Genomic DNA, 20339 nt, shown 5'->3' with positions numbered 1-20339 from the left:
TCTGTGTATAAATAATGTCATGGAAAATGTTTTTGTTTTTTTTCCATAAGTACATCCCATGATTCAGTACCCTATCAAATCACCTTTAGCAGCAATAACTTGAAGTAATCATTTTCTGTATGATTTTATTAGTCTCTCATATTGTTGTGGTGGAATCTGGCCCCGCTCTTCTTTACACTGTTGCTTCAGTTCATTGAGGTTTGGGGGCATTTATTTATGCACAGCTCTATTAAGGTCCCGCCACAGCATTTCAGTCGGGTTGAGGTCTGAACTATGAGCGGGCCATTGCAGCACCTTGAGTCTTTTTAATTTTTCAGCCATTCTGTTGTAGGTTTGCTGCTGTGCTTGGGATCATTGTGCTGTTGCAGGACCCATTTTAGGCCAAGCTTTAGCTGTCAGACAGATGGCCTCACATTTGACTCTAGAATACTTTGGTATACAGAGGAGTTCATGGTCGACTCAATGACTGCAAGGTGGCTCAGGTCCTGTGGTTATAAAACGAGTCCAAATCATCACCCACTATGCCTGGAAGTTAGTATGAGGTGTTTGTGCTGATATGCTGTTTGCTTTTCAGCAAACCTTTCCAAACAAGCCATACTTTTTCAGTCTTTTTCTAACTGTGCTGTCATGAACTTTAACATTTAACATGCTAACTGAGGCCCGTAGAGTCTCAGCTGTAGCTCTCGGCTTTTTTTTGCAATTTCTCTGAGCATTGCACGGCCTGACCTGAGAGTTAATTTGCTGGGTTATCCACTCCTGGGAAGATTTTGGAATTGTGTTAACACACACCTGAATGTTCCAGACCAGCAAACTGCAGAAACTTCAGCTTTTATAGAGATGCTCACACTTGCTGCTGGTCTATTATTTAAGTGAATTTGATTAGCAGCACCTTGTTGATACGTACCCTCTTAATTCCTGTGGACTTATTTTTTCACAGTACTGCATAGAGTACCATGAAAACTTTTCACATTACTGTAGGTAAGCAGTGCTGTCCAATCCACGGTCTTTTCTCTGACAGTCAAATCTTGAGTTTACCTCATACTGCAAATTTCTTACTTGCTGACCTGTCTAAAATGAAAAATTCCTATAAAACAAACAAGCAAATAAACAACAATTCACTTCTGTTACTGCCTTCATCGTAATCATTCCTTTTATAAAACAATAACAACAGGTCACACAAAGTTCTTACATGCTGAATCCATGCATGAACAGTTTCCACTGTTTTGTTGTGTCCTGATTCAGGAGATTTTCTCTCTCTTACTTTGCTGTTTCCTCTTTTTCCTCCAGTGGATTCTCTTCAGTTTTCATCCTCCTTTGCTCTGGGAATAAGGCTGACTTCTATTTATATGCTCAGATGCTGGGGAGATGCAGCCCCCTGAGATTTCTTTACAGCTTTCCTTGTTCACTCATTTGCTCTCTCTCTCGTTCTTTTTCTGTCCTTTCTTTATTTCTTTAACTATCTAAAGTTGAATGTTAACCTATTTTAATGTATTGCCAATAAACTAACTAGAGCTTATAGATTAAGCTCTGTCTTCAATTATTGTTTGTCACATGTCTTGTAATTAAACTGTAATGACGATAATTGTTTTCCTTGAGTCACTCATCCATAGCAGAAGGTGTCTAACCAGCAGACTGATTTGTCCTAAACCTAAAATAGTTTCTTTCATAAGAGTGCTGAATTTTTTTAGAGTTTTGGCCCTTTGCAAAAAAAAAAAAAAAAAAAAAAAAATTATATATATATATATATATATATATATATATATATATATATATATATATATATATATATATATATATATATATATATATATATATATCCAAAACTCGAGCTCAGGTTCTCTCACACAATAGAGACATAAATTCATACAGTACAGTATGCTGCAGAAAGAAATCCCTTCCAGTAATATGATGCTTACAAAGTCTTTTCCTCTAAGTGGGTCATGCACATAGTGTAGAGCTGCTCGATTACACTAAAGCCATGTGAAAAACATCTTTCTTAATTGCAAACAAGACATTTATGCAAATGATTCTTGTTTACATTTATTTTTTACAGTCACACATTTATTGCATTAAAATGTTAGGGTCTTGAGAACTGCATACAAGGAATTCTTTTAATATTTTAAATAGAGAGATCACAAACTTACTCATAACCTTAAGAAACAATGGGTTTTAATAATAAACTAATAAGTGACAATAGTAAGTTCAATTCAATTTTATTTATATAGCACCAAATCACAACAGTTACCTCAAGGCGCTTTATATTGTAAGGTAAAGACCCTACAATAATGCAGAGAAAACCCAACAATCAAAACGAACACCTATATGCAAGCATTTGGCGACAGTGGGAAGGAAAAACTTCTGGCAGAACCAACCATCTGCCATGACCAGTGGGAGCTGAGGGGAGGGAGACAGGACAAAAGACATGCTGTGGAAGAGAGCCAGAGATTAAGAATAACTAATTATTAAATGCAGAGTGGTGTATAAACAGAGTAAAAGGTGTGAATGAAGTACATAATGGGAACCTCCCCAGCAGCCCAAGTTTAAAGCAGCATAACTAAGGGAGGGTTCAGGGTCACCTGATCCAGCCCTAACTATAAACTTGATCAAAAAGGAAAGTTATAAGCTTAATCTGAAAAATAGAGAGGGTTTCTGTCTCACAAATCCAAACTGGGAGCTGGTTCCACAGAGGGGCCTGAAAGCTGAAGGCTGTGCCTCCCATTCTACTTTTAAATACCCTAGGAAGTAGCCAGCACAAGTAAGCCAGCAGTCTGAGAGCGAAGTTCTCTATTGGGGTGATACAGTACTATGAGGTCTTTAAGATAAGCTGGGGCCTAATTATTCAGGGCCTTACATGTAAGAAAAAGGATTTTTAATTCAATTCTGGATTTAACAGGGAGCCAATGTAGAGAAGCCAATATGGAAGAATTATGCTCTCTGTTTCTACTCCCTGTCAGTACTCCAGCTGTAGCATTTTGGATCATCTGAAGGTTTTTCAGGGAGTTTTTAGGACAGCCTGTTACTGTAAAGTCTGGACATGATTTACACTATAGACATATGTTGGTGATTAGCACTGTTGCGTCACAGCAAGAGGGTCCACCCATCTGCATAGGTAGTCTTTGGGTGCTCTGGTTTCCTCCCACAGTCCAGCATGTTAGGTTAATCACTGACTCTAAATTGACCATAGGCGTGAGTGGTTGTCTGCCTCTACATGTTAGCCATGTGACATACTGCTAATCTGTCCAGAGTGTACCCCGCGTTTTGCCCCATGACAGCTGGGATAGGCTCCAGCACCACTGTGACGCTGAATTGGAAAAGCAGAAGAAAATGGGTGGATGGATTGATATATGGGTTGATATATAAAGTTGTTTCTTCCTCTTCAGATTTGCCTCTAGCTGCATACGTTTCTATATTTAAAGTGGGTTACACAGAAGACTGCCTCTCTCGTGTTAGTGTACCAAATCTAAAGCTGAAACAGTATATCAGAAGCACAAAATTAATACTCTTAGTTTTAGCTTTATAATACAATGAGTTAAATTTTGGGGGAGTTTTAGATTGTTGGTCATAAAACACAAATGATTTGAAAATGTCATTTCTGACACTTTCAAATCATTCATGAATTTTTGACACGAACATATTTTTCATTTGAAGTTAGTTTCATCCAGAAATGTATTTTTAAACCACTTTGAGTCTGAAGGTGTGCGCTGTAATATGCAGACATTAAATATGCATATTTGTCACCCTGAGTATACATTTTTGTAGGAGTCAGCATCAAACTCATGTTTCCTGTGTGAATCATTTTTCTTTTTTTTGCTCTTTTTAAAAAAAAATACAAGTGGTTGAGCTGCTGGACTGTGAAGCATTGTGTCTGTGCTGAGCTCCTGCTAGAAAGTTTTGGCTTCTTAACAAGATGTAAGAGTTGCCTCTGCACCCCAATGCATCCGACTTACTATAGGGACATGTCACCTTTTTTGTGAAGTGCCACATCCAGTCTGTAGACTTCAGTATAGAGTAGGTTATCTGCTTCTCTGAGCATGAGGACAATTTATGACATCAGTCTGTTTCCAAATTTGTATTCCAACAATGATCTCCCAAACAGCACGCGCAGCAACAGGAGGGACTGAATCTGTTAGTTTGCCAAATCATATTGTGTTGAAGCAGAGGCTTTATGAATAATTGATGGTAAATATTTGACTCTCTGCTAGGTGATTTCATGAAATCCTCAGCTGCCTTGTGTAAAATATTCCCGAAAATTCAGCAATAATGACAAACATGATAAACATTTGCTGTAGATCTATTGCGTTCTGTGACAAAAATGTTTCTCACAGACTGAACATTGCACTGCAGCTGGACACTAAAATGTTTCTTTTTCTTGGTCTTGTTTTTATCTTGGGTATTCCTGTGATACTGAATGCATTTCTCTGCCCTGGTCATGATATTTCACAAAGCCTATTTTTACCTGAGATTGTCTACTATAAACTGCAGAGTGAAGATGTATATAAGTTCAGCTTCAGAGGTATATTTTGCTTTTCTTTTGCGATTGCAGCTCTACAACTTTTGATTCGATGCTTACATCTTTTCTCCAGTGACTGAAGACACTTTTTAAATGTGTTTTGCAGTACTGGCTCTAAATTCAGTGGATGCACTTCAGAGTTCACTGCAGTGACTAGAGCAGGAAATGGCTTGGATCACTTATTTCCTCAGTCCACTGGGCTTCTTGGCCAGGCGACACTCTGTCTCTCAAATGTGCTAGAAACTTACCGTTTTTTTTCCTTGCTTGTGTTTCCCAAAGTTTTAATGTGTTTAAAGGTGCACTTTTTGACACAAACACATTCAGTGAGCCAATCAGTTGGATATAGGTCAGTCATATAAGTCAAGTATGCTTGTCATTTTGTTGATTTTAGGAATATTGTAAAATTGCCATGGTGATGAATATGGTCACTTCTTATCAAGAAATGCCAGTCATGTAAAAAAAGACATCATGTTCATGCTTCCAAACACTTTCATTCTCACAGCTTTCTTATCACTGCTGACTCCAAACCCTGCACTCTTTCACTTAACCCTCAGGTCCTGCTCTGGTGGGTGTAGTCAGAAAGGACTGGGCCTCTCAAAACAGCATCGCCCTCTCCTGGTCAGAAGTGGAAAAGCCTCCCTCAGACATAGTGGACTATGAAGTAAAATATTACGAGAAGGTAAAGCCTTTTTATCATACTGAATGAAGTACATCTGCTTCTCTCAGATCACATTTATGTACAATGTGCAATTTGCTTATTGGCAAAAGTCTTTTTTATTGCTGTTCCTCTAGAATATGCCACAGTGAATCATTCAGAAAGCCACACATAAGTATGGAGCATCCATAATGTGTCATTATCCCTGCTTTGGTCACCATCTGTTCTGATAGTTAATAGGATAGAAATGATGTCTTCTGTTAAGACATTGCTGTGATAATGGGTTTATGCAAAAACCTGTTTATCTGTTGTGCCAAAATGTGGTATTGTTTATCATCTTTGGCAATCTGTTTCTGCTTTTCTAGGAGCAAGAGCACCTCAGCTACTCATCAACACGGACCAAAACCCCCAGTGTTGTGGTAACGGGCCTCAGACCCTCGACTGTGTATGTTTTCTATGTGCGAGCTCGCACTGCTGCTGGCTACACAGCGTTCAGCCCCAACTTTGAGTTTGCAACTGCAGCCGAGGGTATGATTGTGGAGGACGGGGCATGTGGGAATTGGGCTTTGCGTTTTAGGGAAGAATAAAACACAAACCACAAAAAAATACTGATAATCAGGCAGATTTGTTGTTCCAGATGGATATGAAGTATGTTTTAAAACAATGCACAGGAGAGAGTTGGAAGCCACAGATGTGGAGCTATCACTGTCGATTACCAGCTCCATATAATCCTTGGAGATGTTTTATAGACATTCTTCACTACACAGCAAAACTCATCAGTGCTTACTGAGGCATGAGCCATTTATTTAAATGTTTATAAGCTTCCATAAGTTCCCGATTATGATGGTATGCATGAGCATATTTGGCACATGCTTTAGATGATGAATGTGTATATATTTTCACTTTAATATTCTCATAGTTCCATATAATGTGTATAGTGAATTTCATGTAAGCCCACTTACACTCTATAGTGCACCTAATGTGGCTCTGAGTCAAACAGTGATTATTGACAGTTTTCATATTTACCATAATTTTATAAAAACTGTTGGAGAAATGTTTGAAACACTGACAGAAAGTTATCCTCAAATAAATGTTCTTGTTTTTTAATGGCAAAAGCTGCTAATGATAATGGCAAGACAAACATTAGCAAAAACTGTGCAGTGCAAATGAAATTATATGTTACATGACTATTTTGTTTGTTCATAGGCAAGAGTGATAAAGCAGCTTTTAGTTTGGTGTGCAGTCATGTGTAAAAGCCAGTTTTCACAGTACTAAATAAAAACTAAAATTGAATACTCCCCATGATTCAGTAGCTTGTAGCGTCAACTTTAGCACCAATAACTTGAAGTAATCATTTTCTGTATGACTTTATCAGTCATTGCTGTGGAGGAACTTTGGCCCCCTCTTCTTTACAACATTGATTGAGTTCATTGATGTTTGCAGGCATTCATTTATGCCCAGCTCCCTTAAGGTCTCACCACAGCATTTCAGTCGGGGTCTGAACTTTGACTGGACCATTGCAGTACCTTTATTCTTTTCTTTTTCAGCCATTCTGTTGTTGATTTGCTGCTGTGCTTGGCATCATTGTCCTTTTGCATGACCCAATTTCAGACAAGCTTTATCTGTTGGACAGATGGCCTCACATTTGACTCTAGAATACGTTGGCATACAGAGGAGTTCATGTCGATTCAGTGACTACTTAGGTACTGTGGCTGTAAAACAAGCTCAAATCATCATGCCTCCATCACTGTGCTTCACCACTGGTATGAGGTGTTTGTGCTGATATGCTGTTTGCTTTTGATCAAGTGTGGCGCTGTGCTTCACGGCCAAACATCTCCACTTTGGTTTTGTCTACCCAAAGGACATTGTTCCAGAAGTGGTTTGTTCAGATACTACTTTGGAAAGCAAAGCTGTGCTGACATGTTCTTTTTAGAGAGAAGAGGCTTTCTCCAGATAGACCTTCCAAATAAGCCATTCTTATTTAGTCTTTTTCTAATTGTTCTTTCGCGAACATTTTTTAACATTTAACATGCTAACTGAGGCCTGTAGAGTCTGAGATGTAGCTCTTGGGTCCTTTACAATTTCACTGAGCTTGGGGCGAATTTGCTGAGACATCCAGTCCTGTAAAGATTGTGGCATTGTGGTAATACTGTCATGGCAGGGGGTGTGGCAGGCATGTTTTGGACCCAAATGCAGTACTCAGCAGACAGACTTAACTTAAAGGATTTATTGCTTAACTTATAAACAAAACCTCAAGGGGGCGGAATCGGGACTGGCAATCCAGAACCAAGAAACTTCAGGCAAGAAACAGGAACAGACAGATGAACACACCACCAAGAGGGAAGCTACTGACAACATTGACAAAGAACTGACGAGAACAGAGACAATGCATACAATAATAGTAATAAGACAATGGGAAACAGCTGGGAGGGAAACACAGGAAGCAAAACAGAATACAATGCACATACTCACAACAGAACCCGTATGGAGGAATACAAAACTCAAAACACTGGGCAAAAAAGCCAAGGACCATGACAAATACACAACTAAATGCTCCAGATCTGCAAACTGACAAAACGTCTCCTTTTATAGAGATGTTCATGCTTGCAGTTAATCAAGTGCGTTCGATTATCAGCACCAGGCTGCCACTTACCCTCTTCATTCCGATGGAAGCAGTAAGGGTGTACTTATTTTTTTCACCGGACTGCATAGAGTCCCGTGAAAACTTTTTTGTGTGTGTAAAAGAGATTCAAAGAGAAATAAATATGCATGACTGCCACTCACATGTCACTTTTTAAAATTACATTATAACATTAATCTGCAGCTGGATTTTTCAGCTAACCACCACTAGCATGTACAGCTCTGTCTTTTCTTAATTGGGTTATGATAACACAGTCTGAATTAAGCCCAGAAGCCAAAACAAAAGCCAGTCAATTACAACAATAATCGTAAAAAGACTTTTTTTATAACATTAATGTTATGTTATTCTCAGATATGTGTAAGGATAGTAAATCTTCTTCATTGGGGTAAATTTTAATTAGGGGTAAACATGGATTATGTTAGTAACAGCGAACCCACATCCAGTGTGTTCAGTAAATTCAGCTTTGTGTCATTAAGCAGTTTGTCCTTTCTCTGGCATGAACTCTGGGAGAGAGAGTTGTTAATATTCAGATGAACAATCTTTCCTCTGTTTTCATCACTTTGTTCTCACTTTCCTCAGATCCTGATATTGCTGATCAGGGTCAAGTTCTGGTGGTTGTCACAGCATCTGTAGGAGGTTTCTCCCTTCTGGTTATCCTTACCCTCTTCCTTCTAATCACTGGACGGTAAGACATCTCCTGTTTTTCTTTGGTACACACACACACACACACACACACACACACACACACACACACACACACACACACACACTTCAGCAACGCATGCAGGCACGCGCGCACACACACACACACACACACACACACACACCTTTTTCTTTCATAATCTCCAGAGTGAGGCCACAACCAGAAGTCTGTTAATGGACTCCTTTTGCCACCAAGCAGACACTCTTATTTTCCAAATGGCTGAACCAATTTTCTGCCTAATTACTCAGCATGTAATGCATGTACCAGCAGTTTGCTTCATTCCATTAACCTCCACAGGTTGGCTCAGAAAGTTGTCTTCAGTCTGCCTCTGGTTCACAGAGTTTTTAACCATTAGTGGCACTTATTAATAAACAATGAAAAATGGCCAGAGTGTGGATACTCTGTCTAGATTTTTGACTTAATTATGATACAAACTGAAGCAATAGTCTTTGATTACACAATCTGCAAACATCACATTATGCTGAACATATCTGAAGTCCAGTCTACAAGAAAAGCAGAATAAAAAGACAGACTTCACCATATGCATGGAAATTGTTTGATATATGTATGTTAACAAATCTATGAATGTATATGGGGAATGAGCTGCCTATATGGTAACTGTGGCATACTGAAATGTTAGCAGCTCCCGTCTTAATTTCCCCCTGAAATACAATATTGTGCAAAAGTCTTGAATCACCTTTCATTTCTAAACTCAGCAGAACAAGTAAGGAAATTTGTGTTTGGTTGTTTATTTCTTTGTTGTAATAATGCTTCTTTAAGGGTGGCTTTAGCTCAGGAGGCAGAGCAAATCACTCAGACATACTGTAGAAAAGAAGTCTTTGTGTGAGGCATGTTGTGTAAAGTACTTTCAGTGCTCAAGTAGAGTAGGAAAAAGCATTATATAAGAACCAGTCCATTGACTATTCTTGGAAATAAATCTTATATCAGTTGGAAGGCCTGTTTAGTTCCATTTTAATGGTGCCACATCCGTATGGTTGTTTTCATCTTGGAGGATAGAGTTCAGTCCCAGACTGTGGAGATATGGGATTGCCACTGGCTGCAGAATCTCATCTTGATATCTCTCTTCATTGAGATTGCCTCCAGTGATGACAAACCTGACTGTCAGGAACGGGGGTTCAAGGACTCAACCCACATGCTCAACTCTGCTACTCAACCCACAAATGCATTTTCCTTACAAATGTGACACCATTTAAGGGGAAATAAACAGGCTTTCCAACAGTATGAAATTTATCGTCAAGAAGCATTGTTACAACAAAGAAATAATTGATCAAGCACAAATTTCCTTACTTTTTGTACTAAGTTTATGTATTTTTCTTTCAAGCAGCCAGTAGTTCTCCAGGCTTTCTGAATTCTTTCAAAAATTTTCTGTGGACCTTGGCTGCTTTTTCACTCATTTTCAGTCCAGTCCTTGTACCTTGTACCTGTTGTTTTGTTTGTAAAGCCACACTGTCCTTTGAATCATTCAATCATAAAAAGGCATCTACAGTAACTCAAGGGATGAACAAGTGTTGTTTCAACACATAACAGACAACTTAAGAAAGAACCCATTTTAAATTATATCTTTAGACACTTTGTACCTACAGTAGCAGCCTGTCAGAAAAAAAACAAAATTTGTTTGTTCCCATTTCTTTAGTTGAATCTAAGAAAAATGCCCCAGCCAACCTCCCACCACACACACACACACACATACACATACACACACACACACACACAGTTTGACAAGAATATTTTTGCACCAACAAGGTAATTCCCAATTCCAAAGAGCTATTAGATGAAAACTTGGCATATCTCGGCATGGTGTGCAGTGTGTCCCTAAAAAATCTGAGAAAACTGAAAAAGTGGAGGACAAAAAAAGAACTGGCAGGCCTAATAAAATCTATATGCAAAAGAAAAACAGTATCTGTCCTTAAAAAATAGGAAAATAAAATCCAACAAAGACCTGACACTTGACCTGAGAGATGTATCTGGCCCTTCAGTTGAGCCATCTACTGTTCACTGAAGCCTCATCAGAAATGGTCTTGTTGCAGTAAAAACATACTTGGATAGAAGAATGCACGATGGAACATTATCAGTCATGAATTGGCCTCCCCAGAGTTCAGACCTTAATATTATTGAAGCAGTGTGGGATCATCTTGACAGATAATGGCACAAAAGGCAGCCAACGTCCAAAGAAGAACTTTGAATGTCCTTCAAGAAGCCTGGAGAATTATTCCTTAAGACTATTTAAAGAAATGACAAGAAAGCTTCTCTAAGAGAGTTCAGGCTGTTGAAGAATAAAGGTGGTCATACCAAATATTCACTTTCAAGCTTATTAGAATTGTACAAACTCTATCTTATATACTATATTTTCATGTATGTTTGCACATGCTGCACATTTTTATATAGCAAAATATAAATAAATGAGGGATTATTTATGATGAATTGTTACAATACTTTAAATGGTAACTGCAATTCACAACATTAAAGAAAATGTTGCAGAGGTAACTGGGTATCAGTTAGATAAACTGTTGCATTGTGTTCTGTAGCGATTTGAATGATTTTCATACATAGTTGCAACTTTCTCATGTGTCAAGAATGTGGATAATACAGAGCCAGAAGACTCATAGTGTGCGAATGAAGTTTTGCAATTCATAATTTCTTTATCTTTGAACCAGGTTCACTTGAGTCCAAGTGTCAATAAAGTGTTTTTGATGTAAGTGACTTGTAAACTGTGTAAATAAAATGAAAAGGTTCAGCAAATTTTAATCTTATGATTACATTTTCAAAGCCTTCTTCTTGTATAGTTTTTGAAAAGAGGATCCAAATTGTTCTTTTTGCTGAGTACGAGTGCTTGATTGTTACTTTTGTTCCAATCTGTGATGCCGTGAAAGTCTGACTATGTGGGACTCTGAATACTAAAAAAGTGAGAAAATAAAAAAAGAGCTAAGTCAAGGCAAGAACAGAAATTGCTCTAAAAATGGGTTATAGAAAAGAACATAATGGCTGTCATTTGAATTACAGAGAGAATGTGGCAAAAAAAATTAAAAAATTCACAAGTTAAAATTCACTGTTATTCTGGGTTACCTGTGCAGGTGTCAGGGGTACATTAAAGCCAGGATGAAGTCAGAGGAGAAGAGAAGGACACGCTTTCACAGTGGACACGGTACCTTGTTTGTATCTCTGTGTGTGTGTGTGTGTGCGCGTGCGTGCGTGTGTATTTAATATGGGATTTCACACAGGTAAGATTAATGCTGCAGCATTTGTTTTAATTTCCAGGACTTTAGTTTTGCAAGAAGTTATACAAAGTGTGGTCACTATTTGCCTCGGAGCTACATTTCTTATGTATTATGCATTTTTTATATTGTCATGAGCAGAACTGATGTACTCTCTTATTTCCTGTTGACTGAAACTAGTTTATTACTTTTTTTTTAGTTTAGTTTAGTTTTGTTTTGTTCGTGTAATGGCTCAAAATGAAATAAGCCCAAAGGATACATTTGAACTGTCTCATTACAGTCCATCCACTTGCTGGTAGATCAGGCTGATTGAAGGTTCGGAGCTTGTTCAGACTAGCACTGGGCTAATGTTAGTGTGTATTTTAAAAAAGATCAAAGCCAAATAACTATCTAAAAGAACTGATTAAGCCTAAAAAAAAAAAAAAAAAACTACAAGTAGTCTGTACTTTGTCTGAAAAAGCAATATTATTTTAAAAGTTTCATTCAGGTAAGATCCATATATTGGTATACGGATGTGTGTGTCTGTGTGTGTATACAGTAATCCAGAGAGCAGATAGTTAAACGCTAGTGCAAATGTTCGTTCTTCATGTCCTTTTAATACTTTTAGTAAACACGCATTGTTTCATGTTACAAAAAACAAAAACAGTCTTCAAAATCTCTCAGTCTGGCTCACCATCGTGCATGCCATTGTTAAGATTTTGACTCTTAAAAATCTTTTCAAGTCCCCCCTCACTATGTTTGGGCTTTTGTCACACAGATTGGACCTATTTTCTGTGCTAAATCACTCACAGTTTGCCAGACACCCACTATTGGTTTTTTGACAAAACTTGCTGTTCCGGTTAATAATTACAGTGGTGCTACAATTACAGATAAAAACAGAGTTATAGATTGCCCCATAGGGAGGACATATCATTCTGCCCTGTGTTTACTTAGACAATTCAGTGAGAGCACTTGTAGGATCCGATTTCAGGCCTGCAGGGGAAAAAGTGCGGCTCTCGACACAAATCTAGCTATTTCACCCTGTGTGTGTTTGATTTTGGGATTTGTTATTGATCTGAGGAGAACATTAAAGGCTGTGAAGAAAAATATTGTAACATGCTGACATACCAATTCCTTCTCCTTTGGACACAAGGTCTATTTCTAAGCTGCTGCTGCTGCTGTTTGTGCGCAAGTACTTGTGTGTTTCTTCATATATTGCAGCAGGTAACTGCAATATATGAAGTATATATGAAGTATACATAATAGTAATACTGTATACAGTATTACTATTATGGCACTTCATTTTCTTATTTATTTTACTCCATTTTGTTTTACAGCACTTTGTGACTGCTTGTCTGTGAAAAGTTCTCTATATATAAACTTTGCTTACTTACTAAATTACTGACTTTTTGGATAACGCCCACTAGCCATTAGGGTTTAATATTTTTCCCGAAAATGACATGAATTAAATCCCGGGAAATGACGAGCCATTTCCCGGGAATCCCGGGAAAAAGTTTATTTATTTTTTTATTTTAATTAGGCCTTCTGTAGCCTGTGTCGGCCTTAACCTATTGTGATATTGTAGAGGTAGCTTTCCAGCTATGTCCTGTTATGCCCAGTAGGGGGCAACGTTGGCTTGATTAACGCAATAAAACCTACATCTCGACATTGGAGTGCTCGAGCTATGCGGTATTGTATCGTTCCTCAACACTCCCTTAACAAATATAATTCGAATATTCCTCCACTGTACATGGAATTATACCAAGATATTTTACAACTGCTGGTGCAAAACAATACGGTTCATCTCCACAGCATTGATAAAGGCTCAGCCACGCTGTCGTGGCGACATCTGTTGCGCTATATCTCCACCAGTGGAACGCTGTAATAGTCATTGAAAAGTTAACTACCGTACTTCACTATAATATGGCATAACACAGGGCCTTGAGTAATGCACCACGACTTGGTCATTGCCATTCTGGCAACAACAGATTTATAACACCGTGTCTGAGGGTTAAAGTAGGTTCGCTGTGAATCGTCTATTGAAAAACTAGCCAATCCTTATAGCCTAAAAAATATACATTTTACTCAACTCCATTTTAAAAGCGAAATATGTTAAAACAATCTATTTCATGATAATTTCTTCACACATTAGGCCCGTATCCTAATTCATGATTGTTAGTAAGCGGCTGCAAACGAGGAAAAGAAACACTCGAAGTTAAACAGATATTTCTTTATTGTTCAGGGCAGGCATATTTTATAGGCTATATAATGCAATATAACAATATATAATAATATAAAATTATATAATACAAAATACCTTAGGGTAAACACATTGCCTACGATTTCAACAAATTAAAGAGGAAAAAAGCACAACTGTGTAATACCTCTATTAAAACGCTTGAGATGAAGGCTGAAGCCTTAAACGGAGGCTGAACGTGCCTGAAATGAAGAGTAATGCTTTTCGCATTAAACGAACCCTTCTCTCAATATTTCCTTAAATTTAACATTCTGAAGCTTTCTTTTCTTTCTGAAAGTCAAATCGACGCGCGCGACTTTTTTCCCGGTTTCCCGTCTAACGTTTCCCGGGAAACGGGAAATGGTTCTGATCGCATTTCCCGGGAATCCCGGATCCCGGGATTAAACCCTACTAGCCATCCAAAGATGGTGGGCATTTTAATGATGGCTACTGTATATAACTAGACTTACTTTTTTGAATGATCTTAGTCTCAAATTGTACACATCCATTACTCAGAATTTGTTGGGGTTTTTTAAAATAATTTGGGAAAAGGGATGTGGGTGTACCAGTACAATTATTACTGTTTGTTTCAGTCACACCTCCTGGATGAAACCTTTACTCTCCTCGTTGGTTATCCAGTTCTCAGCTGTGCCCTCCCCCAAAACATGCTCGGGATTCAGAGCGTGCTGTCTACCATTCAGAAAATAATTTCCTGCAACTCTGTGTTGAAGTGTTCTCAGGCAAGATGCTGAACCCCAAGTACCCTCTGAAGCATTTATCTGGGTTTGCATATAAGTTTTAAAAATACATCTGTGGTTGCAGCTTGCAGTGTAAAAAGTACTTTGAGTGTTAAGTGAGAGTAAAAAGGACTTTAAAAATTGCAGTCAATTTACCATAGACTAAACTGGGAGAGGGTAAAATTCAGAGAATACTATTTAACCTAGTGTAGTTACAGGAGTTGCCCAGTATAACAAATAGCTGGGAAGCACGGTGGTGCTCTGATCACCTCATAGCAAAAAGTTTCTAGGTCTGAACCTATCCAAAGACATGCTTGTCAGGTTAACCGGTGAGATAACCATTTAAAATGGCTGCTGGTGTGACTTTACATGGTTATCTCTCTCTGGTTAACCTGTAAAAAAATAAGCAGTTAAAAACACTGATGACAGTGTCTACTGGTATGAGAGAGCTGAGCCAAGGGTAAAGAAGCCTTTATGCACTGAATACATAAAATTCACTGAATCGCACCGGGAATAAATCATCACCAGATGAATGTTAAATATCCCAACCCAGTTGTATGCTATCATAGTGCTATCAAAAGAGTAAAAGGGTAATCCCTCAACCTGCACAGCTCTATCCAGCTACAGTTGTTACTGGACCATTGGAGCAGCAGGTAACATAGTATGTGCCATTATGATTATTTTATTTTACTTGAAACAAAGTAGCTCTGAAGAAGTTTTTTAAGTTATAAACTTGACTTACTTCTAGATAAAAGGATTACAAATCAAGATTAAAACCTCTCAAATATATGCAGTGTTTTTTCTGTGTTTTTCCTAACACGAATATGATGGCCAAATTGGAAAATTTTGAAATTTTGTATATATGAGTGGCATTTTGCTGTTTATGTCCACATTTGAAAAATTGTTTCAGTGATCTGCTGCACTAATACTTTGCTCTGTGCCTTTTCCTTCATGGTCCAGGAAGTTGGACAGAGTTTTTCTGCAGCTTATCCAGGAATGAGTCTAATTTTACTTTCAGCATATGCCAAAGAATAACAACAGCCTTGCTTATACAAGGGTACTTTTATGAGTCATTTGTTTCTATTCTAGTAAAATTAAATTCATATGAACTGTACCAGTCTTTTCTTGCTATTTGTTCTTTGCTCTTCTGTGCTTGGGAAGCATCATCCAGGTGGGGGGAATGCCAGCAGGCTCAACAAACTGGTAGAAAAGGCTTGAGAAAAGCTGAGCTTAGACACCCTGGAGACAGAGGTGGGTAGACGAAGCCTTCAACCTTCCACAACACAAGCTGACACAGCTATAAAGTACATTTAGTCCCAAGCTCATCTGCTTGAGGTGTACCATGGACAACTTCAAGTTATAATTTGTGCCAGTCATAATGCACAACACTGCAGCAGCATCCCCAGCCTCAGCCAGAGAGGAGGATGCAGAATCCTGACTGTCTGCAGTGTCTTTTTATACTGCTCTAGGGATTTTTTTTTCCTTCTCTTTTTCTGCCCTTTTTCCAATCCCTTGACAAAATAACAGAAAAACTTCACAATATAAAAGAAGCAAATACTCGACCAATTATGGACTAACACAGTTGAATAAAGAATCACCTTCTCTTGCACAGTCTGGATTCAGTATAACAGAATATCCTACAGGCTTAGAGTAGCTGGATAATGACTTTATGTTTGCAAATGCTTCTGGTTCTGAATAGATTAGGAAAATATGCACTCTGGTTGATAAAACAGTTGGGATATATATCTGTTATGGAAGAAAGCTTTTCTATGCAAGTAATTTAGGAAAAGAATCTAATAACTCGTCTTTCAACAACTCAGTCAGAGACAAAGTTACAAAATTTTAATGGTCTGCTGTCCCTAATTAAATTTTCTCATAGATACGGGAATTTTAAAATCAATCAGTCTATCAATCAATAAATATAATAATAGTAATTTTTCAGTATGTGTTTAAAAACCCTTTATTACATCTCTTCTGAAAAGGTGTTTAACAGCTGTGTGTGCTGTAGGTACACGCACAGTATTTGTAAATTCTGTTTGTGTATTCTTGATATGTAGAAATGTGGAGAATCTGCTCTATCCTACTGTCAGACTTTTATGTGCTAGTCCAAAATATATGCAAAGTCATACATTATATTGTCTTTTTGTCTTCTAGTCCCATTTTCTGGAATAAAGACCTATGTGGATCCAGATACATATGAAGACCCCACTCAAGCTGTGGAGGAATTTGCCAAAGAGATAGAACCCTCTTACATATGCATCGAGAGGGTGATTGGTGCTGGTAACATAACTAATACAAATCAATGCATTGTGATACTGCATGGCATAAAGTAGCTGTAGTGTTTCCAGTCTTTGCCACTATTTTAATTTGGGTATTATTTCCAAAACTGAAACGCAGGCATTTGCAAAACTGCCCCAGTAATATTTGTCTGTTTGTACATAAAAAGAAATGCTGAAGCATATTAGTATTGGGCCTTAGAGATGCTAACACTGCAGGCTTTGAATAATGGAGTTTGATGGTTCATTAATTTGAACGGATTGTATCGGCTTGTAAACCCCTGAGTAATTATGAAGGTGCCCCCTTTACAGGGGTTTCCATAACATAGGCTCCATCTGGTGGAGGCAGCATGCAGTTACATTGTTTCAAAAATTGCAGACTAGTAACGGTACAGTAGGTCTAACAGTAATGACTTCCTAATATCTCCTCAAGTCATTATGTGACTGTATGAGGCGTTATTTTTTTTTCACCTGCTTTTTTTAAAGACATTTTATCTTTAGAGTAAAGATTCAGGAACAATAACCAGTGTTTAATCCTTTCTCTGGTCATAAATTATGAATAGTTTTAATGTTCCTTCCTATTTTTATTTTAAAGATGCTTTATTATGTAAGTGCAGGTATGTGTACTGTGTTTTGCAGGCGAATTTGGTGAAGTCTGCAGTGGTCGTTTGCGTGTGCCAGGAAGGATGGACATTGCTGTGGCAATTAAGACTCTTAAGGGTGGTTATATGGACCAACAAAGACGAGAGTTTTTGCGTGAGGCCTCAATCATGGGGCAGTTCAACAACCCCAACATCATCAGGCTGGAGGGAGTGGTCACTAAGAGTAAGCTCCTTATATAGTATGTCTCACATGTTTTTTTGGTTGTTGCATATTTACCTCACTTTGGCCTCTTTTTTTTCTGTTGATCTGTCAAATCAAATCTTTTTCCTTCTCCTCAGGCCGACCAATAATGATAGTGGTGGAGTACATGGAAAATGGAGCACTTGATGCTTTCCTCCGAGTAAGAGAAATGCAAGTTCACACCTGTACGCTACTTTCCTGATCGTCTTCTTCATACCCTGTTTTTCCTCTCTCTGTCTTACAACCACTTCAGACACGTGATGGTCAGTTCACCGTGCTGCAGCTGGTTGGCATGCTGCGTGGCATCGCAGTTGGTATGACCTACCTTTCAGACATGGGTTATGTTCACAGAGACCTAGCTGCTCGCAACATCTTGGTGGATGAAAACTTGGTGTGTAAGGTCTCAGATTTTGGCATGTCCAGAGTTCTTGAAGATGATACTGAAGCAGCCTACACAGCTACAGTGAGTGCAGCTGGTTGAGGATTTTACAGCCATCAATAATGATGACAAAGTTTGAATATCACCCTTAACAAGAATTTTCTGTGTTTCTATTTGGCATCAGGGAGGAAAGATACCAATACGCTGGACAGCACCAGAGGCTATTGCTTATGGAAAGTTTTCTTCGGCTAGTGATGTATGGAGCTATGGCATTGTCATGTGGGAGGTGATGTCATATGGAGAGAGGCCCTACTGGGAGATGTCCAATCAAGACGTAAGCTGCTGATCATCATAAACTCCATAACGACTTGAGCATGTTCAACACTTGATGCAATTTCTTGCAATTTTGTCTCGTCTACAAGGAGAATAACTTAAAAAATGAATCAATCAATGTTCTATTTGAGATTCAACAGTATGTTTACTGACATTCATCTCAGGTCATTTTATCTATTGAAGAAGGCTACCGTCTGCCAGCACCAATGGGCTGCCCTGTGACGCTGCACCAGTTGATGCTGCACTGCTGGCAGAAGGAATCTAGCCAGCGCCCGCACTTCAGTGATGTGCTCGCTTTCCTCGACAAACTCATAATTAATCCCAGTGGGCTGCTGAATCTAGCCAATGATGTTCAGAGGTAAGTATCAGTTAACACAGACACTGTTTGTAATTATATTCTAGCAAACCTGCCAGCACAGGTGGGAGATAGAAACATATGCACACACACATACACTATAATCATTATAGTATGATGCTATGATACATTATATTATATACAGTGTTCAATTGAATTGGCAAATGTACAAATATTTACAATTGCAGAATTTGTATAAAATATTCATATACGCCATGTAGATGTTGGCACTCACAGTGCTCTAGGCAATGTTTATGCAAAGTTTCATCAAGATTAGTCCACTAGTATACATATGCTACCATCATTATAATATGATACAGCATATACAGAATTTGAAAAAATGCGGAAATCTAGAAAAATGGAACATAAACATGGAGCCATTCTGCATTAAAAATGAAGGAAAGTTTATTTTCCTTGGTTCTGAGCACCATAACGACTACAGCTTGTTGCTTTACATTAAAAAAAAAACACTGAAAATAAATACATACAATCACAATGGCATATATGACCATACATAAATAAAAAAACACACATGAAAATATGAGGAGACATATAACTATAGTTAAAACCATTTAAGCATAAAAATCCAAGATGCACCATGGAGACATCTAACAATGCAAAAAGGAATTTCTAAGAATTATAGTTACATAATTAATGTGCTAAAGTGATGAGATCTCACATGTAAGTATTGCATGTTACTTACTCTAGTGCCCCAGTGCATCACATCATAAACCAATAATGACGATGACGAAAGAAAACCATCTGAAAAGTTATAATAATGACTAACTGATCATGTTTATGCACCTAAACTGTTTATTCAAAAAAAAAAAAAAAAAATCCTGTTTTTCTCTTTGACATTTCAGTTTTGCTGACTCCCCAGATGATATGCCAGATTACCCTCTTTTCATCTCTATTGGCGACTGGCTTGACTCCATCAAAATGAGCCAGTATAAGAACAACTTCCTTGCAGCAGGATACACGACACTGGATTCTATTTCAACCATGAGTATAGAGTGAGCATGCAGCTACAGTATCATAAAGTACAGTAAAAGGAAACAAAGTTGCATCAAATGAGCAGGAAGTAATATGATCCTGTAAAAGAAAACATAGATTTTTTTCTAGAAAATGTGTCATAGAGTTGTCTTTTAAATGAACTATTTTTACGCCATCTATGTCTGTTGGTTTAATCACTGTATGACCATGATGTTTGACCTAGAATACTGTGCCAAAAGTCCTGAGCCACCCCTCATTTCTTTATATTTTGCAAGTAAAATGGGAAAGAAGTGTAGAGATTTATTAAAACGTGCAAACATAAATGGAAATGCAGTATATAAGGGGGATAAAATTACAGTTCTAACAAGCTTGAAAGTCAATATTTGGTATGACCACGTTTATTCTTCAGTATAGCCTGAACTCTATTAGAAAAGCATTCCTGTCATTTCTTTAAGTAGTCTTCAGG

General features: G+C 38.0%; 1 protein-coding gene across 1 annotated transcript in view; it reads left to right on the top strand.

The window, feature by feature from the left end:
• Window positions 1–20339, top strand: part of LOC115773059 (ephrin type-A receptor 6-like) — an 81537-nt gene that overhangs the window by 59097 nt on the left and 2101 nt on the right. Inside the window, exons 9-19 of the mRNA XM_030719568.1 lie at window positions 5065–5189; window positions 5531–5693; window positions 8386–8491; window positions 11602–11672; window positions 16849–16974; window positions 17610–17795; window positions 17912–17973; window positions 18067–18276; window positions 18377–18526; window positions 18690–18883; window positions 19744–19893. Of these exons, the coding sequence (XP_030575428.1) occupies window positions 5065–5189; window positions 5531–5693; window positions 8386–8491; window positions 11602–11672; window positions 16849–16974; window positions 17610–17795; window positions 17912–17973; window positions 18067–18276; window positions 18377–18526; window positions 18690–18883; window positions 19744–19893 (1543 nt within the window). The remainder of the gene's footprint in view (window positions 1–5064; window positions 5190–5530; window positions 5694–8385; window positions 8492–11601; window positions 11673–16848; window positions 16975–17609; window positions 17796–17911; window positions 17974–18066; window positions 18277–18376; window positions 18527–18689; window positions 18884–19743; window positions 19894–20339) is intronic.

Source organism: Archocentrus centrarchus, chromosome 3 (genome assembly GCF_007364275.1).
Source record: "Archocentrus centrarchus isolate MPI-CPG fArcCen1 chromosome 3, fArcCen1, whole genome shotgun sequence".
NCBI classification, from domain to species: Eukaryota; Metazoa; Chordata; class Actinopteri; order Cichliformes; family Cichlidae; genus Archocentrus; species Archocentrus centrarchus.
This window is presented reverse-complemented; position numbering and strand designations above follow the sequence as displayed.